The sequence below is a fragment of the Physcomitrium patens genome, chromosome 5 (genome assembly GCF_059467195.1).
Source record: "Physcomitrium patens ecotype Gransden chromosome 5, ASM5946719v1, whole genome shotgun sequence".
Taxonomy (NCBI): domain Eukaryota; kingdom Viridiplantae; phylum Streptophyta; class Bryopsida; order Funariales; family Funariaceae; genus Physcomitrium; species Physcomitrium patens.
In genome coordinates this window covers 7,684,536-7,710,939 of record NC_143414.1, presented here as the reverse complement: position 1 = coordinate 7,710,939, position 26,404 = coordinate 7,684,536, and the positions used below count along the sequence as shown (strand labels likewise).

The following is a 26,404-nucleotide window of genomic DNA, read 5'->3' as shown; positions in this document are numbered from 1 at the left end:
CTTCAATGCTCTCATGGACATCGCTGATAAACCTGTAGAGGTTTGGGATTTATCTTTCCTGATGCACTTTTGTTTTTTGGTTACCAATGTTATTTTTATTTGAATCCGATTGCTGTCATATGCTGAAGTCAGGGTTGCAGAGGAATAGGTACCCAATGCATATCATGGTGATTTTCCATTCATGGATGAAAGGACATTGGGCAATTTTTACAAATTTTATATACCTATCTTTGCTTATGCCTACTTCCCAGTCCGCAAAATTTGGGACCGAGCAGAGGTCAAGGAGCCTTGCTAAGAGCCTGAGGGCTAAGAGAAAGTGGAGAGCTAAGACAAAGTGCTGGGGAGAAACGATTGAGCATAGAGAGGAGTCAAAACATAAAGTTAGCATACATTTCACATCAAGTTCGTAGATGGATTCAAATCCAAGACCAAGAAATCCCCATTGGGGTTATATTCTGCAAATAACATGGATCTATGTGCCACACCATTGGTTTACATGGCCATTAGCCAAATCTTTACAAATCATATATTCTATGAAATCTAGCATACCAATCTAAGATGTCTCTATTCTAAACTAAAGTATCATAGCCCATCTTCAATCTGTCTAGAAAAGTCCTTACCATGCAAGTTTGAAGTTGTTATAAACCTTGAGAGCAACCTTATTGTCTTGCATTCTTTCTCTACTTGTAAGTACTTGTGTTTTTAGCTGTTCTTAGATATAAGGTTGGTTAATTTGTATATGTAATATTCTTCTTTTATTATTGTCATGTTTGCAATTAAGGCCTCTTTGTATTGGTCTACTTTTGCATCTAATAGCAATTCATCTATTTCGTTTTAAAGTGCCATATTGAGAAACTTAGCTTTGTTTGTATTGAAGCATTTGATCAAATTGGTTGTTGTGACTCTTTTGTTTACATGCTCTAGTAGCCATTGGTATTGTTGTGGTTCTTGTTGCCTTTGATTTGTTGTGATGGATACACAATATTGATTATTAAAAATGGTCAATGGCTTTGGTTGTCTTCAAAATCTTATTAGGCTTTTGTCTATATTCTTTTTTTGTTAGATTATGTGTGTTTATCTTGCTATTGGGTCTTTGGTCCCATTGCCACTCTATGTTCTACTTGTCCTATTGCATATTCTGGGGGAAACTATAGTTGTATATTAGAGTCTAGTTCTTTTTTGTTGCATCATGTTGCCTTTGATTTTGCTATCTCATTGGTTGGCGTCTTTCGAACTTGAACCAAACCTCTTCAAATAGTATATCAATAGCCTTGTTTGGATGGACTAGTTGAGAATCTTTTGTATCAATTGCAAGTTGCAGTTCTCTTCCTTAAGAGTATTGCAAGTCTCTCCATGTTATAATGCTTTTGATCAATTGATTTTTTTGATATTGTTGGAGTATAGGTTGCAAGGTGTTGGAGAAGAAATGCCTTTAATGGTGTTGGCTTCTATTTAGGTCTAAATCCTTATTGTAAAAATGTCATTTTTGGTCAAAATTATTATGAATCTTTTTATTATTGTTACTTTTGTCTATGTGCTTTATTTATAGTGGAAGATCTCTTTCCAAATCTCTAAAACTACATGTATTAATAAAATACTTTACTTAAGTTAAATTTGTCTTGATTGAGTTATTGCATGTATTTGGCTACCCAAATATTCTATAACAAATTGCATCTTCGTACTTCTCCTATAATATTATATAATACATGGATTTTATCCACTATGTCTTTAAGATATTAGATCTTGATGTCTTACTATCTTAGTGCATTGATAATGCCAAGTAATACTATTTGCTTAGAGTTGTATGCTTTTAGTAAGTATGCCAATTGCTTTGATGATTTGACTCTTGTCCAAGCTTCTTTGATTTGTAGGCATGTGTATAATGTGTATGATGTTGTCTCGACTCTTCTAAATATATAAAGCTTATAAGTGCCTTTCCTCTTTTTTTTTTTTTTTCACTCTCCAATAGGTCGATGTCCTATAAGTATTAGCCATATCATTGTAGAGATTTTTCTTGTAGGCCGTACATGCCATATTTATTGATTAATTATTTGATTTCTTGATTTTTGTATCTTCATAGTTTGAGTTGAATGATCCTTAATATTATATTGAGAAATTTCAATAGATCAATCTTATATCCATATTTTATGGCCTAGCCAAAGAAATTTATCTTCATAAGTGTATTGATTTTATTCTATTTCCAATCCTTAGGATCCTCAGATAGGCCTGTATATATATATATATATTTTTTTTCAAACATCTATACTTTAAAGCCTTCAAGAAGTATATTTGTGGAATTGTATTTGTCTACTTTTTTTTTTAAGTCTATTTGTTAAGAATACTTAAACTTATTACAATAAACGAATTGATATTTATGTCAATTCTTCTTATTGTTGTATGAGTTTCTCCATATGTGCCTTCTTGTAGTCAATCGATTGAAACAATCCTTCTTTTCTCATCTGCAGGTAGTAGACAATGATTATCAGACCTTGTAACAATAAAATCACTCATTTCCTTGACTGTTTTTAAAGATCACTTTTGAGGTTATAGTTGGAGAGGCAACTGAGAACTAAGAGATGTTGTATGTTCATTGATTTGGACTTGGTGAACATTGCTATATCCTTCAAAGACTTTCATTCTCTTTTGTCTCTTTTATAGATGTCCTTGATGGCAAATATTTTATTAATATCACATATTAAAAAGTTAGAGTTGTGTTCTAAATTTATTTGCTCATTGTATGGTTGAATTATTAAGGGGTTTCTAAAGAGATATTATTTAAATTTTCCATTAGATTTGTTAGTTATATTTAAGTGAGACATGTCCTTATCTTTGACCAAGGTCATAGTATGGATTTCTATAATAGTGTTCCTTCATGAAGATCTCTTCTTGTGTATATGATCAAGTGATGGTTGGTTGGCCATCTTATTATGCTTGTAACTTGTGTCCATTCTAGTTTGTATTTCATGAACAACTTCTATGGTTTGAAGCCTAATTTCAAGCCATTGACTAGTAATTTTATCATCAATACATCTACTAAATTTGTAGATCTAGAATTTTTAAGCCTATAACTATTATAGGTTAAATTACTATATTCCATGATATTTTTGCTTTAATAGTACTATCCACTAATGCTTCCAAAGTATAATTTTGTATCATTGCTTTGATTCATTTGAAGATTATTATAGGAAAATAAGTGCATAAATAATAATACTATATAATTGCCAAAATAACTAGATTTATTATTAGGATACAACTTGCAAAAGATAGGTTCTTTGGGCTTTAACTAACCAAGCATTTGTTTACTATAAGCATAATTTTGTTATCCACCTCCTCTTGCATTATTTTAAATCTTAAGAAAAATCCTAGGTGCATTGTAGTTTGTTGTTCTTCTAGCCACTTAAGTTATGGATCCGCTTGCCATTGCTACTTTGATTGTTCTTGTATTTCAAATTTTTAATAATTTTGTTTGATTCAATTTAATTACTAATTTTATACTAATTTATTTTGAAGATATGCATTGCTATATCTTAGTTAATCTCTGTTTTGATCAAGTAAAGTCTTAAGTCATTTGCAAACATCATGATGGTTGTGATGGATCCTCTTGGTAGTCTAAAGCATATAAATTTTTTTTATTGGAATCTTTTAATATGATATTTAATACTTTTTTTTATTAATAGATAATGTTAAAGATATAAATCTTAAAAGCTTAAAAGATCAATACATTCTTGTATCACTCAAAAATATTAAAAAATCACTCAAAGATGATATAATATTAAATTAGAATAGCCAATGCCAAAGACAAAAAGACTAAAAAGTCTTGAAATAAGATTAAACATTAAAAAGGTATTAACAAGAGTGAAGAAGACTTTACTCTTGCTTCCATATATATTATCCAATAAAGAGCTATGTGTCATAGATATATATACTTATTTTAATATTTATTTATATGATTAAGAAGAAATACATAAAAATAGATTTATTTCATAATATTTTTTAGAGAAGCTTTATAGACACTACTTTGATTTTATGTGTATTTATAGTTGATTAGTAGGTTAGAAACTCAGTCAAAAAATTAATCATATATTGATAGCTTATAGAAAAAACTAATTATGTGGTGTACATATAAAAAAACTTATCTTATAAATTAAGATACGTGTCTTGCAAAGTCAATACATTTTTGAGATCTTATAAGCGATATAGTTCTTAGTTAAGAATACATATGGAAGCAAGAGTGAAGTCTTTTTTATTCTTGTCAACACCTTTTCTAGTCCTTAGTCTTATTTCAAGACTTTCTAGTCTTCTTATCTTTGATAATAGCCATTCTAATTTAATACTATATCATCTTTGAGTGATTTTTTAGTCTTTTTAAGTAACACAAGAGTATATTGATATTTTCGTTCTTTGAGGTTCATATCATTAATAGATAGACAAGAGTCATAACTTATTATTTTTATCTTGTTTTTGAAGTGAGTGGATTATTTTACTTCTATTATTATATTTTAAAGGTTACAGATTATGTTCTTTTAAACAAATTGTTTAATTTTCTAACACCAATTATTTTTCTTTAAAAAAAGTGGATTATACTTCTTTATGAAAAATTTCATTCAATATTAGAGGTTATAGATTACTTTCTTTTAATTTGACTTGTGAATTTATTAAATTATTTGAAATCAAAGAAAAAATCATGGATGCTATACTTAGTGGAAGTGAGAATAGATTGGCAACTATTCCAAGTCTTTAAGAACTTGTCAACATTTTTAGAATGGAAATTTCACACATCACCAGTGCCAACCACAAAAACATTAATCTTGTGCATATAAAAAAAGTTTAAAATCTATAATAAGAATTTATACAATTAAAAGAAGCAAGTAGATCAACTTTATAATCAAATCCAAGAAGTTTTCCTTCTACAAGTATAACAAGGATAGAAATTAGTATGCCTAATAAGTTTGATAGAATAAGATCAAAATTTTGAGGATTTTTGTAACAAGTGAAGCTCTATCTAAGATTTCATCTTTTCCAATATCCCGATGGATTTATTCAAGTTGGATTCATAGGCACACTTCTATTTGGAAGTATTCTCTTTTGATTTGTATTATTGACAAAAAATGATTCATGACTCCTTTATGATTTTAATTCATTTCTAGAAGTATTTATGGTTACATTTGGAGATAGTGATAAAAAAAGAGTAGTAGAGATCAAACACTTATCTTTACAATAAGGATTATAGTCAACTACCATATATGCTACTGAATTCTAAAACCTTACTTGTGACATGAATTGGAATGATAAAGCCCTTATCAATCAATTTTAATATGAATTAAAGGATAATGTCAAAGATTTGTTATTAACAATGCCAAAAGTAAAATCTTATGCTAAAATACAATGGTCCTTTATAATTACTGTTTGAGAGTAGTTGATCTATATTAATAGATAGAATATTATTTTAATAGCCAAAATCTTAGCTATTAACTTATATTTTAATTTTAGCAAAGCAATAAATTTAAAGTTTATAATTTGTATTAGATTGCTTGTTTTAGATAAGAAGTTAATCTTACTTATATTGAATGATTTATAAAAATTAAATTCTTTAAAGATCTTTATAATTAAGGCTAGCAAATTATCTTTTTTGCCATCTATAAGATTTTTGAGGATTTATAGAATTTTCTCTATCTTTGGCATCTAATATATAGTTTAGTCTTTTTTTATTTTTTTTTAATTTTTTAACTCTTATATATTTGGTGCTCTTATAAATCTTGAGTTTTATTCTTCTATTATCTAGATTAATACATTATTTAGGAAGTCTCATCTATTATTATAATTATTTTCTACCATGTTGTCTTTGGATTAGAGTGTTGTATAAAAGTTATTTATATAAGTGTCTATTTTGTATCAGTTGACCAAAATTCTATTGTCTTCAATTAATTCTTTAATTAAAATTAGTCTCTTCTATTTTATATGATAGTTGAAGAATCCTTTATTGTGCTTGTTTGTTATAGAAGTCTATTTGGCTACTACTTTGTTATATTTTTTTTTCTATTTGGTTATACCTTACCTTTTGTATGTGTACTTAAATTATATAAAATCTATCTCTATGTTCTTAAAATCAATTCTCTTGTAGTTTATATTTAGTTTCATGGACTTTGTCAAACTAGGCCTTGTATTCTACCTTCCATTCTTCTTTGAGCCTCTTCATCTTCAAATTACTATGGTATTTGATGGCAGCCATCACTCTTGCTATTCTTAAATTCCATATTTGATGCTCTTCTTTTGCTATTGTTGATTTCATAGCTTTAAAAGACCACCTTTTGCTTTTTTTTATTTTAAATAATTTTCTATTAAAAGAGAGGATTTTAACAAAGTTACTTTTCATTCATCTTAGCTTCAAGAATTTTAGAGCATGGTTTGACATATGTGATAGTGTAGACCATATACCAGCTTGTTTACTTAGTTATAAGAGGTTGGTTGTAACATAGATTTGATGTCATTATATAACAAGGCTAATAGGTAAAAGAGTGAAAAAAATATTATATTATAGAAGATGTTATTTCAAATATTGTATCAAATTATCTTAAAAATATAGATAATAGTAAAAAGATAATAAAATTAAAAATACAAAAGCTACTTTTTTACAAAGCAGGTTTTTATTTATTTTATAAGGCCATAAAAAAATATATATATAGATTAGAAAAATAAAGGATATAAGCATATATACAAGAAATTCAAGAATTGATTTAAGTAAAAATTACCTCAAAAAAATAAGAATTGATACTTAAAAAAGATTGGTTATCAATTAACGACAAAAACAGATTCCAAGCACAAAACCATGCTTCTATGGCGACTCCAAGATTCTTTTGCAAATCAAAGAGTGGAATTTGAAAGAAAATTTCATAGGATTTCTTTAAGCATTTGTTTTAAGCAATTTAAGTTTGTAATAACTTTGTAAGAGCTTTGCAAAGTTAAGGTATTTTTTGGTGTATTTGGTTTTGTGAAATAAAAGAAAGGATTTACATTTGAAAAAATTTGTAAGTTTTATAGTAGATCTATAAATAAAAATTTGTGGATTTGTAATTAAAGTTGTTTTTATTGCATGTTATAAATTTGAATATGATTGAATGGTTAGATTGAAAGTTATTGAAGTTCAAGTGGGTTGGAGTCTCAGAAATAGGATTTGATAGTTAGTAAAGATTTCTAAGATCTTTAGCAATCTACCACCTAGATTGAGGTGAAATTTATACATATAGATAGTAGACTTGATTTCCAATGTATATGTGAATTTTGAAAGGTATTTAATGATGAAAATAAGAGATTTAGGCTTAAAAAATTTGGCATTAAGATTGGAGAAGGAGATCAGCTAATATTTAAGTAGATTTGAGGATTTGTCGTCTACTTGGTATATTCAATCTTCTCAAAAATATTTTTGTTTTTTGTTAATTTAGTTTTTGAAATATTTACAAATTTTTAGTTAAAATCAATGGTTTGATTGTTAATTATCAAGGTTTCAATTTGACATATGATTTATTAAGAATTTATTTAATATTTAAAATTGATTTAAGATTTAAAATTTAAGATTTTGAATAAGATTTTTTTAGGATTTGTTTAGGATTTGATTATGATTTTTTTAGATTTGATTAGAATTTTTTTAGAATTTATTTAGGATTTGATTGGAATTTTTTAAAAATTTGATTAAGATTTGTATAAGATTTGATCATTATTTTTAAAATATTTTTATAAGATTTTTTTGAAAATTTTCAAAAATTTGATTAAGATTTAAATAGGATTTATTAAAGATTTTTTAATATTTTTTTAAAATTTATTTTAAAATTTAATTGAACTTGATCAATATTTGATTATATTTGTTAAGCTTTAATTACACTTTATTTATGATTCTATTAGAGTTGTTAAAACTTATTGTTGAAATTTTCTTTTACCTTCCACAACTAGGTGCTTGGTGCCTTCTCAAGCAAGACTTCACATAATACAATATCAATCTATATTTATATTTATTAAATCTTATCTTCTTTGGCAATTATTTCATGGATATTTATTTTTAATGATCTTTTAGTATGCAATTGTTATATGACTGTTATATATTTTTTGATAGACTATAAGATTATTCCAAGCTTTAATTTTACTTTTTTTGTCTTTTTGTTGTTCTATTGCCACCTAATTTACTATCTATGTCTTTAATCATATTGATGTCCTTCTACTTTGATCCACTTGGCCTCCAATAGATTGATGCTTTTGATTTTTTGCCATAGCAATGACTTAGATCCTATATAATTATAAACATATATATTAATGATGCTTATCTTATGCTCTCTTATCCATTATATGGTCATATATTGTACCCTTCTTAGTTCTATGATATTGTGCTTGCAAATTTGTCATAGTACGTGTTTGTTGGTAAATATTGTTGTTCTTCATATATAGCTATTTTTTTATTGCTAAATAAATTACCTTGTTCTATAATGATGATTCTTATAGAAAGTCTAAGTATTGTATTTTTTTAGATATTTTTCTATTAAAAAGTTATATTCTTAATATAAAGTTGGATTTTTAAAAAAAAATTATAATTTTTCTTCTCTTTCTAATGTATACAACATTTTTATCCAAACCTTACACATTGAGTGTGGCCAAGGCTATATGATCATTCAACATTGAGGTAATCCAAGTTTGGAAAGTTGAAGCCCTCTTGTCACACATTATCAAGGCAATTGTCCTTTAAGATGGTTGATTTGATTGGTCCTTCTTATAGTGCTTTAGATAGATAGTTGCCAAAAAATAAAATCATATCTTTCTTGATAAGACTTCAATCTAACATTATAATTCTTAAAAGTGCAATCAACATGATGTCTTTATATTTGAAAATTATGATATATTTATAAATTATGAATAATTTAATTATATAAATTATTTTATTATATTCTATCATGGCAAGAATGGTAAAAACTACTAATAGCTCTAGTAGATTTTTCTAATTGTAGAAGTTCTTTGTATCATTAAAGTTTCTAACTAAGTTTTTTCTTTTGATTTTTAAAAGTACATGGGGCTTCAAATATAACATGGTTTTATTGAATAGATATTTTTGGGTATCTTTTCATGTCTATTTTCTTTTAATTCATCTTTAAATAGAATAAAATGCTATTAAAGATTACCTTTTCTCTCTAATATAGTCAATGAATGCCTTACATCTTGTCTTTTTTTTATAATAAAATGTTGAAGCAATCATTAAGCAATATCTTTGATAAGCTAAAGATATGTTTGAAAATAATATTGCTTTCCAAAATGCTTCTATGATCTTATAAATTCAATATTCTTATTGGCCCTTAATTATTATTATTATTATCTTTGAATTATTTTTGTCTTTTTCTACCAATTATTAAACAAACTTGGATAGATCTTATATCTATCCCTTTCCTATTTTTTTTATTCTAAATACTTGTGGTCTTCATTGAGTTGTAGACCTGACTTGTATATAATATTTAATTTTTATCTTTTCATGTTGTTATAGATTTTTATTTGTTTTGTTTTTTTATTAGCTATTTTGTTAACTATTGGCATTCCAGTAAGTAGACAAAGGTTAACTATATATTCTATGGAGCTACATGTAATACATTGAAAGAAGTAACTACTATATTTAATATAATAGATAACTTTTTCTTCATCATCTGGCAAATCTAAGATTATTTATTTATATAAGATTGTAGATTTTGTAATTAAGATCCTTGCATGTACTCCTAAGAGTTTGGATGTATATGCCTTTGTATTGTCGACCATAGTTACTTTGGAGAAGATAGACACCATCTTTGTCAAATATTCAAAACTTATTACGTTATATAATAATTTAATGATTTGTACCTATAATATAAGCTTTTCATATTCTTGTATAGTATCTAAATCTATGTATGGTATCCATGATATTAAGATTATATCTTGTTATTTTAAGATGAATTTATATTCTTCTAAGATTTGTCTCTTATCTTTGATATATAAAAATTCTACATCTACGTAGTTTTTGTTCCTGGTGACAAGTGCTTAAATGAGTGATGGAATTTTTGTCTTACCTATTGAATAAATATTTTGAATTTGGAAATTTTTCTCACTACTCTATCTAAGATCATATAATAATTTATTTTCTCCAAAATATCCTAAAATTATTGATTGTTTTTTTCTTCAATGTACTTTTGACTACTTCTCTGATTAGGCCCTCTTTGCTTATATGTGCCTTTGTTTGTGTTTCTTGTGATGTCTTTGGTATTAACAAAAAATTGTCTTTTTTTGCATATTAGATATTTGGTGTTTTTTTTTTTTTTTTTTTTTTTTTTTTTTTTTTAAATTAATCTTGTTGTTGTTTTGTTTGGAGGAAAAATTGTTTCTATTTTCATTTGTATTGTGCCTTCTTTTGGAGACTTGTAGATGACCTCTAGCTCCTTAGCTTTCTTATATTCCTCTCTTAAGAATTTAGTTTGGTTAAAATATATTCTTTCAATTAATATTTTGAGCTCTTTGTATTCTATATGTATTTATAAAAAGTTTAGATAGTTGTATTATCTATGCATCCATTTATCGTATGTTGTCGTGAAGTAACACAACTAATAGGTGAAAGAGTGTAGAAATTATTGTAATGTAGGAGATCTTAGTTCAAAGTATTAGAACAAATTATCTTAGAAATATAGTTAATAGTCAAAAGAGTAGTAAAACAAAAAGGTACCAATGCTACCTTTTAGAAAGGTGACTTCTACTTACTTTGTAGGACCATAAGTAAGGCAAAACAAAGTAGATTGGAAAAATAAATAATATGGGCATCTTTAGAAGGAAGTTAAGAGTAAATTCTAGTAAAATATACTTAGAAAAACTAGATATTGATACCCGGAGAGGGCCGGTTATGAACCAGGGTCGAAATCAGACCCTGAGGCACAAAACCGAGTTTTGACGACAACTCTAAGGTTCTTTTGCAGATCGGATAGTAAGATTTGATGGCAAACTAGATAAGGTTTTTATGAGCATTGGTTTTGGATGATTTGGAGTTGTTATAACTTTGTAAGAGCTTTATAAAGTTAAGATTGTTTTCGAATGACTTGGGGTTTGTGAAATAAAATAGGGTTGATGTTTCTAGTGATTTCAAGAGTTCTGTAGCAGATCTATAAGTGAAATTTTGTGGATTAATGGTCATAGTTGTGCTTAATATGTATTGTAAAATTTAGCTCAATCTAATGGTTGGAATGAGGATTATTGAGGTTTAAGTGGGTCAAGATCTCAGAAAGTAGAATTTTAGGTCCAGTGAGGATTTTAAAGATTTCTTGCAATTTACTAGTTGGATTGGAGTGAAACTTATGTGAGAAGATATTAGACTTGTTTTTCTATGTGTATGAGAATTTTGAAATCAATCGAATGGTGAAAACAAGAGATATTGGCTCTAGGAGATTGGCATCAAGGTTGGAGAAGGATGCCGGCAAATACCCAAGCATGTTTTTGAGGTTATTGTCTATTTGGTAATTTTGATCCTTTTCAAAATTTTTGAACTTGTTTTCAACTTAGTTTTTAAGCGCTGTGCAAAATTTGAGTTAAGATCAATGGTTCAACCATTAGTTGTTGAGGTTTAATTTTATTATAAAAATTATTAGGATTTGTTTAGGATTTGATTTAGGATTTAGGATTTAGTTAGGGTTTAGTTTAGGATTTAGAGTTTGGTTAGGATTTTATTTAAGATTTGGTTTAAGGTTTGGTTTAGGATTTAGAGTTTGATTAGTGTTTTATTTAGAGTTTGGTTTAGGGTTTGGTTAGGATTTGGTTGAGGTTTGATTTAGGGTTTGGTTTAGGATTTAGAGTTTGGTTAAGGTTTTATTTAGGATTTGGTTTAGGATTTGGTTGGGATTTGATTTAGGATTTAGGGTTTGGTTTAGGATTTGTTTAGGATTTGGTTTAGGATTTAGGGTTTGGTTAGGGTTTGGTTTAGGATTTAGAATTTGGTCAGGATTTTATTTAGGGTTTAGGGTTTGGTTAAGGTTTGGTTTAGGATTTGGATAGAATTTGGTTTAGGATTTGATTAGGATTTGGTTTAGGATTTAGGATTTGATTTAGGATTTAAGATTTTATTAAGGTTTGTTTAGGGTTTATGATTTGATTAATTTTGGTCTAAAGTTTGAATGAAGTCCAATAAGATTTTAACTAGAATTAAATTAAGATTGAATTGAGATGTATTTGAGAGATATTTGTGATCATTCTAATATTTCTTTAAGATTTTTTATTATTTCTTTAAAATTTCTTTAAGGTTTTTTTAAATTTGATTAAAGCTTGTTTAATATTATTATGATCTAATTAGAGTTTAGTTAGTATTCTATTGTAGTTAGGATATTTTTGTTGCAATTTCCATTCTACCTTCCACAGCCAGGTGCCCAGAGCATTCTCAAGCAAGACTTCATATATTACGACAACGTGTATTTATTTTTAATTTTCAATTTTTTTGCAATAGGTGGTATATATTTTCATCAATGTTCTCCTATGTACTTAAGGTTTCTTGTAATCTCTCAATTGACCACCAATATTATAATGTACCTTATGGCATTATTGCAATTTATTTCTATAAAGAAAGCATAGTATTTTTCTTGTATGTCATATATAGTTAGTCTTTTTTTTTTTTGTTCTTGCATGGTTTTTAGAGAAAAAGAGTGTACTATATCTTGGCATTCTATTGAATGCTCAAGGTAATTCTTTTTGGTGTGTTAGTATTGTTAGCATTGCCAATGACACCTTCTTTCATATTGCAATTTGTGATGTCTCTCTTTCTTTTGTAGGTGGCAATTGTAATGAAGCTTCTAAATTTTTTTATGCAGATACGCTTCTTCTTTTTGTATATTACATGTGCAAAAATGCTCATGCTTCTTCTACTTCCTTTATCTTGAGTATATCGTTTGGTCCTACTATAAGTGTAAAAGTATCAAACTTACTTCTATTCTTTATGTTCTAACTCAACCGACTTCCCTATCTTGCTCCATTCTATTCCAAATGATGCAAAAATTAGTACAATCTATTTTATAAAAGATAAAAATTGCATTATTGGTAAATGAAACTCAATGCTATAATAAAACCATCACATAGAGATTTTTCAAAAACCTCCCTCTCTTCTTCTATATTTCAAAATCAAATCTAAGACTATCTTAGAACATAATATTGTCAATCATTAGTACCAATGTTACTAGTTTATGTTGTGTAATTTTAATTTCATATAATTCATAATAATCTAAATTTTATCTAATAAATAAGTAAAGAATTAATTTAAATTCATATTAATACTATAGATAGATAAATTTTTATATTATAATATTTAATTATTTATTTTTGGTTTTAATTTTAAAATCCATATTTTATAAATTAATATTTTAATTTATTTATTAAATAAAAATATATTAATTATGTATATGTAATTTCTATTTTATAATTATTATCATTATTATTTATAAAGAATTTAATATATTTTTTGTATAAATATTAAATTATTATTATAAGTATTATATATATATATATATATATATATATATACATATTTGTATTGGAAATTATTAAAGCCACATCCCTCTTTCCACGTCATGATTCATTTTTGTATAAGTTCTATGTCTCTTATTCCATTCTCATCCCACATCTCCTATTTTCATACTTCAATTCTACCCTTTTGATCTTAACTTTGCCACCTCGTCCCTAGCCCCCTCCCCCCCCCCTTAATCCGAACTTCACCACCCCATCTCTACTTCGTGCCCACTCTCCTTGCTCCTTTTCCACCATCTATAGCATGTCACATTAAATGCATATATAAAAATGAAAATCTCATGCTAGTACTTTTGAGTGATTTTAAATATACATGATAACCTACTTAAATAGTATATGACTCTCAATTTTTTAGTTTTTTATTTTTTGATTAATTAAACATAATATTCTATAAAATAAATAATTTTTCATATTACTTTCATATTTTACTGAGAGGCCTTTAGATTTAAAGTGCATTCTCATTCAAATATTATACGTATTGCTATTCATGATGAACATTCATTTTAAATCTTAAGTTTTTTCAATATAATATGATACTTACTTTAAATCACTTAAATATATGAATTTCATAGATTTATTGTTATTTTTTACTCTTATATATTTCAAGAAAACAGAAAAAATTCTCATCTATTATTGTCTTGTATTATGTTGCATAATCAATTAAATTTAAGATTAATTTGCAGCAAAAATACCATGTAAATTAAATATTATTGATCAAAAATTTAATGGTAATAACTAGTTCTTTTTATAATTACTTTATGAAAGATTTCATAATGAAAATTAAGTATCAATTTCTTATATTTTTCTTATATATGAATACATGCGCTTAATTAAACATAGTAGTTACTATAGCATGGTAACTTTTTAACACCTAGCATTGTTACAAAATTTTTAAAATCTTATAAAAGTATTTGAGTAAATCTTGTAAAAACATGTTGAAACTTCTTTTAAAAGTTTAAATTAAAAAAATCGTGGTCTTACTAATAAATTGTTCAAAAATAAAATCAAATCAAACATGTTTTTTGGAATTTATGGTTTTTTTAAAAGTAATTTTTATGTTATGTGCATATTCAATCTTCCTATTTTTTAATTGAATCTGGTGCATTCAATTTTTATATTTGTAAATTAGCTTTAATAGCATGATATGAATATTTTTTTTCAAAATTGTATGTTGTATTTTTTTTGTAGATTGATAATACATATTAGGATCTTATAAACTTTACCTTCTATTTAGTTTTGTTTTGCTTTTCTAATTTTTAAGATATATACATTATCTAGGACCTATTAACTCATTCATAATTCAATATTTTATTGTGTGAATTTTTATGCTTACAAAGGAAATTTATTATTATCAAGATAACAAAAATAACGTATGTTATAGTTTAGATGTAAAAAATAGAGACTAAGATCAAAGTTGCTATGCCTATGTTTACATCTATAATGCATTTCATGATAAAATTTTGTTATTTTTGGTGACAAGGGTGGGATAAGGTTGGAAAGAGTGGAGATGGAGTGGCGGGGTTAGGACTAGAGAAGATGTGGATGAAGTGGTAGGATTATGGTATAAGAACAGAAAACAAGAAATAAGGAATAGAAATGAGGTAGGAAACATGGAACTTGTACAAAAATGAATCATGAGGTGAAAAGGGGGATGTGGCTTTAACAAGTCCTTATATATATATATATATATATATATTTCTTGGACTTAACTTGAAAGTATAATTATTCCTAATATTTATTTTTTAATCTATATTTAATCTTTATTAATAGTTATGGTTGTTTTTTATTTTTTATTTTTTTCAAATCTTTTTTTTCCCACAAACTAATGCAATGAGTTGTTCTTTTATGGCTATATATTGGCTTGCACAAATTATTATTAGAATCATTTTTCTTGTTTCAATTGAAATGACTTTTTATGTTTTAATAATCATTATTCTTTTTTGTAGTTACAACCCTTGCTTTATTTATTAATTTTGTTGCTTCGTTAGTAAGTATAGATTGTTGAAGGACAATAACCACTAATTATCCAAATTTATAGATTGCTTTAGATGATATTCTTTTGATTGCTTATTTTAGATTTAATTTTTTTAAAGATTTTGAATCATAGATATTTTTAGAATATTAATCTTGTTTAATTGTTGCTCTACAAATTTTAACAGGGATATTAGACTTTAGTACCCAAGTTCAACAGTTTTTAAAACTTTCCTATTAACTTCAGCTTTTAGATTTTTTAGACATCAAGAGACCATTATAGTAAGTTACCATTTTAGTTTTATATTAATTAAATGCAATGCTAGATTCAACTTCATTATTATTTATAGAATTAATTATTTTTCCTAATCTTAAATAATTTATCATATTTTTTTTGTTTTGTAATACATCATTACTAGAAATGGTGTTGTCATTGCCACTTCTAATAGATACTTATATTTAGCAACCTCATATCTTCTATATTTTTGTTGCAACCACCTAATTGTTCTTGACATATTGGTCTTTAACTTCCTTTGTTTGTTTTGGTTAATTTGTTTATTTTTTCTTAGATTTCAACTAATTATCTTTTTTTTATTGCTTAACCAAACTTTTAGTTGAGTTAGTAGGAATAATAGTTTGAAGTTGGGTAGAATTATAAAACTAAGAATGTTTAAATTTTATGTTTATTCTAATAAGTTGAGATTTCTATTAATATTTTTTACAAAAACACAATATTATTTGCATGAAGGCATTGGATTCTTTAAGGTCCATACCAATAAGTTTTTAACTTATTTAGAAGCTACTTGTGGCCTTTATAAAACTACAAAATATGATCACCAATTATAATTTTTTTTAGTAGATAATAGTGTTTTTGGCTCTAAATAATACATATCCATTACTCTTAATTCATTATTATTTATCATGTTTCTTTTTTGATATCTTAGGTTTCGATATTTGCTAATTAAGTTGTTAACATCCATTCAAGGGTGCAATATAATTACCAAGTAGTACCTCAAGATAATAATACATTCCTAGTTAGAATCAATGAATATCTACTTATATTTTAATACCAGCCAATAAATGATATTTAATACCCCAATTTTCTACTATGCCACAGATATTTTTCATTGTTTTACTAATATCATCTAATTCAATAATTTCTATATACACCGTTCTGAAAAAGAAAAAGGAAAACATTATTTAAAAAATAATAATAATAACAAATAACATCGATCATAAATGATTTTTTGATGTAATTTGGTTTATCACCAACCAAAACAATCTTCAACTTTCTATATAACATTTTCTCACGTGACCTCAAAATATATACAAGATTTTCAACAGTTATTGGCATGCAGGGCTTACCACCAGGGAATGGTCATACTTACATATATTCTTCCTCTCCAACCTAATTCCGTTTGATTCTAAAGCCCTGACCCTAAAATACGACGACTAAACCCGAATTTGGCATGTTTTCGGACGATGAGCGACGAGGGAGTGAAGACATGGGAGAGAGTTGCATGGCGATGCTGCGCCGTTCGCTGCGTCGCTTCGTGCGCATCCTGCAGACCCTTGTGCGGGAGTGGATGGAGCCATGCCTCGCACTGCACTCGCAGCTCTTCGAAGCGTTTGTTGTCGAAGTTCTGCTTCTGGAACAGGTTCCGTTGCCGACATTGGAAGATCCTCTGCATGAGGTCTTGGTAGCTCGGATTGCTCGACGTGACCATGAAGTAGGTGTAGCCGCAGACCAAGCCACTAGCGGTGGTGAAGAAGGCGATGGGCTCCATGACGTTCCACGAGAACTCCCAGAACGTGAGCCGGAAGAAGAGCAGCAGTTTTATTACGATCCCGCAAAGGACTGTCCATAGCACCAATCGCATCTGCTTGTGAGCCTTCCTGTCGATTTCCTCCTTCTCCTTCAACAACGCCAACAGTTCCTTGCTTCGTGGGTTGTCCTCACCGATGAGAGACAGTGGCAGGACGCTCGCCACAAGCTCCGTAATCTGTCAATTCAATTCTCTCCGTTACTAATGTCACTCTGTTTACCCATCCCTCACACACCTCTCCCGAGTGCGCGAAGCTTGATTTTTTTATGTGAAGACTGATTTGCACGATAAAGCATGTAAGAACAGAATAGACGTGGACGAGAAGAGGCAATGATTCAATTCCGATCACCCGTGCGGTCGTTGAATTCATGGTTGCATGTCAAATTTCACTTTGAAGATGACCAATGTGGGCTTGTTCTTCCTGTCATTGCAACAACCAAAATGGCGAGTATGTGTGTGAAAACTCACCTTCTCAGGATGCAAGTGGACCTTGTCCCGGAACATTAGCATGACGCCGGCTTGGTTGAACACCTGCGCCATGCGCATGGCCTCCTCGTTGTTGGAGACCATCCTCGTTGTCTGGATAACGTGAAGAAGCTCCTCATAGCTGATACTGTCGCGCGAATCGTTTCACAGTTTCTTCCGAATAGATGACAGGTGCACTTGCTGTACAAGGTTCCTTGCTTCTGTGGTGGCGATTCTGGTCGACGCTTCCTCCACCTTCCTACCACAAACGCATATCGCTCCCCCTCTTTTAAAGTTTTCATCCTTTTCATCCCGTTCAAGATCGTCTTTATACGCCGCCGCATGCACAGACCTCAACGTCACACACCTCCACAACGACCACCTCAAGTCCCTTGAAGGACTCCACATCTGCACTTGCAAAAATGATATCGACTGTGGACACGGGGACGATGCTACCGCTGCATTCGAAACCGAACAAGAATTTCCAAATTCACTTGGTCTTCGCATCAAGTTTGTTGCGACGAAATTGCTGCTTGTAAACACCAACTTCGCATGACATAATCTACGCAATACTCCGCGGCAAGCAGCCATGACTCCGGCCCGCTGCCCCAAGCTGGTAGTACGAACGTTTCCCTTTCCCTGCAAATCTCGATTTGACTCATGCACCGAAAATCCTGACAAGGGGCTGGGCATGTGCAACTTTCACAAATCCATCCAAATCCATCAATTCTAGCACTTTAGGCCCTCATATTGTGTGAATTTCCTCATGCTTATCAGGTCTGAAGCTACAGAATCTGCGCATTTCGGCGGCGCAGGTAGTTGTTGGACATCAACTCCGTGGACCTCATGGGGGAAGGCTTCACATGGACGCGTGGGATAAGGATATTTGAGCTCTGGACTCTGCGGATGGAAGCTAAGTTCGCCGATTGATTGAATGCTTCGGACGCATGAGTCAGAGCCAACCCACAACTTGCGCAATCATCAACCGGAGATCTAAACCACAGTTGGAGTTCTCGTTAGAATAGATTTCATGTGTTTTGTGTGGTGTCTAGCAAGCCAACTTTGAAATTAATGACGTGAATCAGAGAACAGAGGGGGCATATTACGTCAACGAATTTTGCTGAAGATCCTTAGTGGCAATTTCATTTGATAATTTCAAGAAATTGTTACGGGTTTCTGAACATCAAAGTTTGCAAAATGTGAGTGTCTTTGCTTCGACTTCGAGATTTGGGTATTGAAGGCTACGGATTAGCAGAAATTGTACTCTGTCTGGTAGCAGCGTCTTGAACCCTGTTTTCAAGCTCCTAGCTACTGATCTCATCTTCATCATTACTTACGATTAAAATGAACTTCTGAAGCTTTTGAAAAATTAAGGAAGAGCAGCAACGCAATGTTCAATTGAGTTATCAGATTCCATTTCTCCTGAGTTGAGAATCGCGGGCTGTGCTTTGTGTGATGCTAATTCAGACATTCATGCGCGAATTTTTGAAACGTTCCATTACGAGTTGTCTGATCCCCAGTTTGAATTCATGGAACCACACCAGCCTTCACTTGGGTGGTGATGGCTTCTTTTTGCACAGCCGATGTGCAAGACCTTACACAATCTTTGCATGCACTCAGTACATTAATAGTGAATCAAACTGCTCGATTGTCTACTTAGTTCATTGCGAAAGTTATCTACGCTAACCTAGAAATTCACCAGGTTTCAACAATATTGTTGTATATGCATTGTTTATTACGGAGATTTAAATCAGCTGTTCAATGAACATTCTTCATTGAGGGGTAAATTAGAGGTATCTTGTGAGGGATAGGGTTTCTTTAAGTCTATGAAGTAATCACAACAAAGCTCTAAAATTCCAACAATGTAGAGTGCAAATCTCTGGCCCATGTGCATTCTGCAATGCAAGAGCTCAGTTCGAGGAAAAGTGTGGGGCCCTGGATTGTGTAACGCCCTCTGCCCGAGACCTCTACATGCAAATACCGAACAAATGCGGCGGGCGTTGCACTCGGGAGAGCCTGAAGATGGACAGCATTTGGCGGCATTGAAAGCACTGGAACAAACTTCAACACCATGAACACACATCCCCTCGCGTTTATCTCAATGGAATGCGAAGACACGAAACAGAATGAGGTTGAGTGTCTCCCACGTCGCTCTCCCAGGCACGACAACAATCCATTGCCAGTCTCCCAAGACGCAAGACATTCCTGGAGTTAAATCGATGTTACAAGTACAAGACCAAAAATGCTTTTTGCTCTGGTAGAGCTTGACGTCATCCTTTGGGTTTGGCCAAATACAGTAAACTTGCAACACGGAAAAGACAAGCATGTCTGCACCGAAGCATAACTCCAGTCGGCGTGTAGGCATCGTTGACCTACCAAAGAAGACTGTGGTACTTTACGATGTTCTTGGCGCTGAAAATTTTACCTCCTCTACCAAACCCCCGCCCTTCATTCAATCAAGCCCGCCCAGACCGAGAGGAACACCGAGACCGAGCCTTAGGTTTGGGCTAGGGCTTGGGCATGAGCTCATCGTGCCGGGATTATTGAGGTGCTCAGGGGACTTTTGGGTCCTGTTTCGTGAACATCTGCACATGAATATCGAACTTGCAATTCTACGAGTGATGCGTAGTTTCAAGTCTGTTGTTGTGGGTGAAGCTGGAGTACTTGGGTATGTTTTGTTTTATCTGGGGACGCTGTAAATCGCGTATTCTTTGATCACGGGAGAGGTTACCATGGAGGGTACTCTGACTATTGCTGCGAAGACGAAGAGGGTGGATGTGGATAACCGGCTGCCGTTGAAGTATTATTACCGAACGGCGGATAATCTTTTGAAGCAGGTGTTCAAATTGGATTGCTGGCCTGGGAGGGAGTATGATCGCTTAGAGTGAAGAGTTAGAGTGAAGAGTTAGATTGAAGAGATTAGGGCATTTATATTTGTATTTGTATCTAATCGGAAGAGGGTGTGCGATATTCGATCGTAATTAGGGGTTGCATTGAGTGGTTTGCAGGCTCGTGTTTACCGGGATGAGGGTAACGTCATCGATTACTACATTTTGCTGGTTCGATTTTCCAGGTGAATTGCGTGTTTTGCAAGTTTGGCTAGTAATGGGTAATTTGGGAACTCTACGCAGAACTTTTCGTACAGAGGTTGTCCCAATTATGACGCTAATTTGTGGATCAAGCTTTGCAATTGGTATCAGAAATGATGTGCTTCAAAGGCCCTGGCACACAGCTGGGGGGCTGATGAATTTTAGTGCAGTGAATGACTTGTTGGAATACGTTACGAACAGTTGTTGAATTTTCCGTTGATGATTGCAGTTTAGTGTCTGAGACCATCCCCAAACATCGCGAATACCGGTTGTATCCAAGGGAACTTCAAGACTACATCAGAGTAAGTTCAGCAATTCATTCAGTAATTGGTTGATACTTCGGTTTTTCCAAGGAAGGTGGCATACGAACGTTTACGTTCGACATTTATAAGATTATTAAAACGAGGATGTTAACAGCCCCATGCACACATCTGGGTTTGTACGTATTTTTTCCTCAAGATGTTTTTTAGCTATTTCTCTGCGTGTTAATTTCTTGCATTGGTGACGGGAATTACAGAGATTTCGAGATGTTATCACGGAGCTCGAAAAGCTGCAGCCTGAAGTTCGGAAGCAACTTGATCTGTACAACCAGCGTTTTCTCAAGCCCACGGCGCCTTCCTCACAGAGCTTGCCGTCTTCATACAGCACTCCTTCCCCATTCAGCTCTCCATCATATGTCACTCCCTCATATAGTTGGCCTTCCTATGACAATAAAACGTTGAACACTGAGGGTTCTTATGAGAGGAGCCACTCGTTCTCAGGAGTAAATCAAGATAAGGCATGTCGAATTCATTTACGTTCTATGTTTTCTGTTTTGAACTTGACTTTTGTTTAGGTTGATATTTATTGGCCGATCTTAGGTTTTTATTTTGCGAGTTTCTTGACGTAAAAGTTGTACCTCAATTTGTAGAGCTTATTCGGAAGTGAGTCGGGTTTATGATTGATTTTTGAAATAACTAGTTGAAATTTCAATTGAAACACCCTGACCACGTCGTTGTTTTCAGTTTGGTGGCAATGGAACACGAGCCCAAGTCCCAGGTTATGCTGCTTCAGGACCTGGAGATTATGCGCTAGGTTTAACTTACAATAGTACTTCTCTGGAAACTCAACTTAAAAATTCGTGAGTAACTTCTTGTGTGTTATAGCAATGATCTGAATTTGAATGGATTTGAAATCTGCCGGTCTTGCTTCTAATCTGAAAACCGTCGTTCTCGTCGTCATTCTTCAAATCCATGTACCTGCATCAACCTTCATCAAATAACTCATGGTTTTACTACACGTGGGACATTTGTAAAACTACTTTGAAAATGAGGTGCTTTTCAGTCAAATTGCATTTTGAATGCTAATCTTATAGTTGGATGTTAATTGTGGGTTTGTTTTTAATATGTAGGTCCCTGAACATTCCAAGGCCCAAGGAGGAAACACTTTCCAGACACTCTATCCTTGGACCGAGTACGCAGCGACCACGGAGAGAGTCGGCACCTCTTAAAGTATGCAGTAATTTAGCGGACAGAAGTTCGAATGAATGAAGGATTTTTCAGTTTAACTTCATTAGATATAAATTATAATATTGGGGACTTGAGGGATTAAGTCCAGTGATGATTTCTCCTCATTTTTTACTGTGCAGGTTCAATATCCAAGCCATATTGATGCTACACCAATTGAGCTACCAAGGTTTGTCACTGACTATTCCTTTTGAATCTATTTTAAATCAGTTTCTTTGGTTGCACTTAATCTTTAATTAGTTTTCTGTAGCTGCCTTTTCTAGCATTTGTTGACCAACAAACACAATTGGTGTTTCGTATCAACGTTGAAGTACTGAAAGCTAGATTTTCTGATGGTTGCCACGATGGGCGAATGGGGTGAAGCTTTTTCCAGGACTGGAATGCTCCTGCTCAAGCTCCTACCGCGTCTACCAGTGTGTCTTCAACTGTTGCCGCTTTGGAATCTTTATCAGATCCCGCCCTTTGGTCCGGTTCTCAGTCATCCGTGACAGTAGATGTTGCCCCTCCAGTTACATTGGTCAGACAGCCTTCTCCACCTCCTATTGCTGCTCCTGTACAAACAGTGCAAGCTGTGCTTGACACACATGATCACTCCCAAAGTCAGTTGTCACCTGACCTGGTGGCTGATCCTCGTCCTGGATCACCACAACCTCTAGACGATGATTTGTCCAAAGGACCTAAGCGCTTGCACATTGTAGGCATCTGCAAACTCAATCTGCATGGTTGCTTTGATTGCTTTTGATATTTTTTCTATTTGCCTTCGGTAGGCTGGGGGTAAAATCGATGTAACTTTGGTATGATGATTTACTGTTTGCAGCTTGTGTTCGCTCTTTAGTTTGTATTTCGCTCATTTATTTATTTATTTTTTGTCACGATTTTTGCCCCAGTCCACGAAAATGTTGAACGAATTTATGCGACTGTCGAAAGCAAATACTACTCGAAATCTCGAGACATGTGGGGTTCTTGCAGGGTCCTTGGTGAGTTCAATCTGCAAACATGTTAGCCATGTAGAGCTTTTATTTTTTCATATATAATTGCTTTGCCAGACCAATTTGTGACCGTGGCGGTAATGTCATTCAGTAAAAACTGAGCATACTTGTAAATTGATAGTGCCTCCTCTTGGTTATTTTTTGCAGAAGAAGGGCGTTTTTTACGTTTGTACTTTGATCGTTCCAAAGCAGGAAGCCACATCCGACTCCGTATGGCTATTTTCTCGCACACTGTTTTTCTGATGTTCAAATTTCACAAACAATAGACTTGCAGATATAATTGACCGTATTGATCTACTTTTGTAGACGTTCGTAAAGCAGATTTATATGATCTTTGTTCATGGGATGGATGACAGTAGAGTTAAGCTTGTTTTTGTTAATTTTACTTGTAAGCATAAGAAAGATTGGGTTATCCTCTTAATTCCTGTTTGGAATGTGTTTATCACAGTGTCAAACAATTAATGAGGAGGAAATATTTGATGCACAAGACAAGCGAAGTCTTTTTCAGCTTGGTTGGATACATGTAAGAAGATTGTTAAGTCAGCATAGGTTTTTCTAATTTAGAGATATAGGTCATGAGATACCTAGCATCTTTTCGTGCTTGATACGGCTCTTGTAAACTATGGAACGATTTACATGTGGCTATGAATACGTTTCTCTGTTGATTTTGCAGACACATCCGACACAATCGTGTTTTATGTCCTCCATTGATCTCCATACTCATTACTCCTATCAGGTCAGTCAGTCCATATTCAATTTTGACCATTACAATATGATTAGTATTATGTATAATTGACTCCTATTCACAGAGTACTGTATTTGAATATTTCCTGGCTGTCTAATACTGGTGGTGATAAGCTTTTCAGATTGTGCTTTTGTGAAGTTTGGGCATTATGTCATGCATCTTTGTAGTTCTTGTGGTAATCCTTGCCAGTTTCGCAAAACTTACTAAGTCATTTTTTGTAGATAATGTTGCCAGAGGCTATTGCTATAGTGATGGCGCCAACTGACAACTCTCGGTATGTGATGACGGTCATTATTTTTTTTCGTCGCGAACATTGTAGCTTTTGCACAATTTATTCTTGTTTGATACTTATTCTTCCGAGGAAATGACGAAATTGTTATGCTACATCCTTGAAAATCTGATAAAGATGTGAGAAAGTGATGTCAGTTTTTCGTTGCGTAGTACTGTTGTCATCCTATGTTAAATCAGTAGCGTCAGTCCTTAGTTATTTTGTCGAATTTATAGATAAACATTTAGATCTATGCACACTTTTTTTTTGTTTTTGTTTTATTTTTATTTTTTCATGGAGAGGGATATTAGACAATGCTTATTGTGTCCTTGAGCCAAATGTTCTAATGGTTTCAAGTGTATTTAAAATGCAGACCTTACGGTATTTTCCGCCTATCTGATCCTGGAGGTGTAAAAGTTATTCAGCAGTGCCAAAAGCGTGGTTTTCATCCCCATGAAAATCCCCCAGGTGGAGGCCCCATCTATGAGTGGTGCAACCATGTTTATATGAACCCAAACCTACAGTTTGATGTTATGGATCTACGAGCACAATGATAGGCACACGATCCAATTTGTGCAATTATCTGCAACCGAGCCAACAATGTTGTACTCGGGCATCGTTCTGATTTTATGCTGCTGTGTTGCAGTAATTTTTTCTATCATTTAAAAAGGATGCAGAGGTTTTCCACGTCCTATAAGGATTTTTTTTTCTTTTTTTTTTTTTTTTTAATTGTTTTTCTCTTTTCTCTCCCTCTTTTGTCTTCACAAAGTGCGCCCATTCAGGAGTCTTCACAGTTCAAAAGAACATCCTTCCGAAGGGTTATGCTCAACTCATGCATTTGTTATCAGTATCTCAAATTCTTAAAGATTCAATGTAATTGAACAAGAGATGTTCCAAAACTGGGGAGAAAATATGTATGATGGCGCTATGTTACTTTTACAGTAGGTTGCAAAATGTTAAAAGCAAATTTTGTTTTGAAAAGTTAAAAATATAATGTTATTGACATGATATATTTATATTCGGAATATTTGTTGAATTAATTCGATAATAGTTGGTACGATTTGTGGCCAATCACATTTTAAAAACAAAGCAGAGTTGATCATTATCAATCTTTGTTTAAATAATTTTAGATCAACACACAAAATTCAAGCCATTTAACTTTTATGTAGTTAATTTTTATTGACCTAAAAAATATGGCAGTTATTTGCATCTCTTTTAAACATGATTGAAAAAATTAACATACAACATATTTTGATGATATTGTTTTTAAGTATTGACATATCTTGTAATGATTTTAATTTTTTGAACATCATATTTGTAACAAGACATTATTTATACAATACCTTGATTATTTTTTAAAAAAAATTAGAATAAACATTGCTTGTATCATAACACTTTTAAATTAGATAGATACAAAAACTAACATTTAAAAAAAATCTGGACTTAAATGTTGTAATTCTACTTAATTTTTTTAAAAAACCATTTATTCTATTCTTAAGATTTAACATAAATAATAAATAAAGATTGAGAAACTCTTGAATTCCATGTAATTGATATGTTAGACCTAACCTCAAAGATAATTTTTTAATTTTTAAGATCTATGCTATTTCTTGAAGAAGGTTTTACTTTTTTCAAGTTATTGTTTAATATTATGGAGGTTAATTTCCATAAGATTTATCCAAATTCAACTTAATTAGTTCATATTAAATTTTAAATGTATAGTATACTATGTAATTTTTATTGAAATAAAAATTTCTTATAATAGATTTGAATGGTTTTTACCTTCAAACCCTATAAAAAAAAAAAAGACCACATGATGCATTATCTTTTAAATTTGAGTGAATAGCACTTGCAAATATAATCTACTGTTATAATAAAAAAAATAAAAAAAATAAAAAAAAATTCTAAAGACTAAATTTCGTTTATAAGAAGCTGGTTTGTTCATGATAGATGTAACCTAATTGTAGATTCTTTATGCTTGTGTGAATATTCAAAAATTAT

General features: G+C 31.4%; 2 protein-coding genes across 2 annotated transcripts; one reads left to right on the top strand and one right to left on the bottom strand.

The window, feature by feature from the left end:
• Positions 1 to 16,890: 16,890 nt before the first annotated feature.
• LOC112282034 (calcium uniporter protein 1, mitochondrial) lies at positions 16,891 to 18,031 on the bottom strand. The gene is made up of 2 exons (XM_090250864.1): positions 17,715 to 18,031; positions 16,891 to 17,519 (listed from the first exon to the last, which is right to left on the bottom strand). The coding sequence occupies exons 1-2, from the start codon at positions 17,910 to 17,912 to the stop codon at positions 16,941 to 16,943; spliced, it is 777 nt and encodes a 258-aa protein (XP_090106990.1). The 5' UTR covers positions 17,913 to 18,031; the 3' UTR covers positions 16,891 to 16,940.
• Positions 18,032 to 20,257: 2,226 nt separating this feature from the next.
• Positions 20,258 to 25,113, top strand: LOC112282033 (AMSH-like ubiquitin thioesterase 1). Its single transcript, XM_024519155.3, has 14 exons — positions 20,258 to 20,644; positions 20,816 to 20,880; positions 21,126 to 21,198; positions 21,414 to 21,674; positions 21,901 to 22,016; positions 22,287 to 22,386; positions 22,524 to 22,570; positions 22,765 to 23,095; positions 23,289 to 23,378; positions 23,538 to 23,600; positions 23,839 to 23,913; positions 24,064 to 24,126; positions 24,357 to 24,409; positions 24,777 to 25,113. The coding sequence occupies exons 1-14, from the start codon at positions 20,540 to 20,542 to the stop codon at positions 24,955 to 24,957; spliced, it is 1,623 nt and encodes a 540-aa protein (XP_024374923.1). The 5' UTR covers positions 20,258 to 20,539; the 3' UTR covers positions 24,958 to 25,113.
• Positions 25,114 to 26,404: the final 1,291 nt, after the last annotated feature.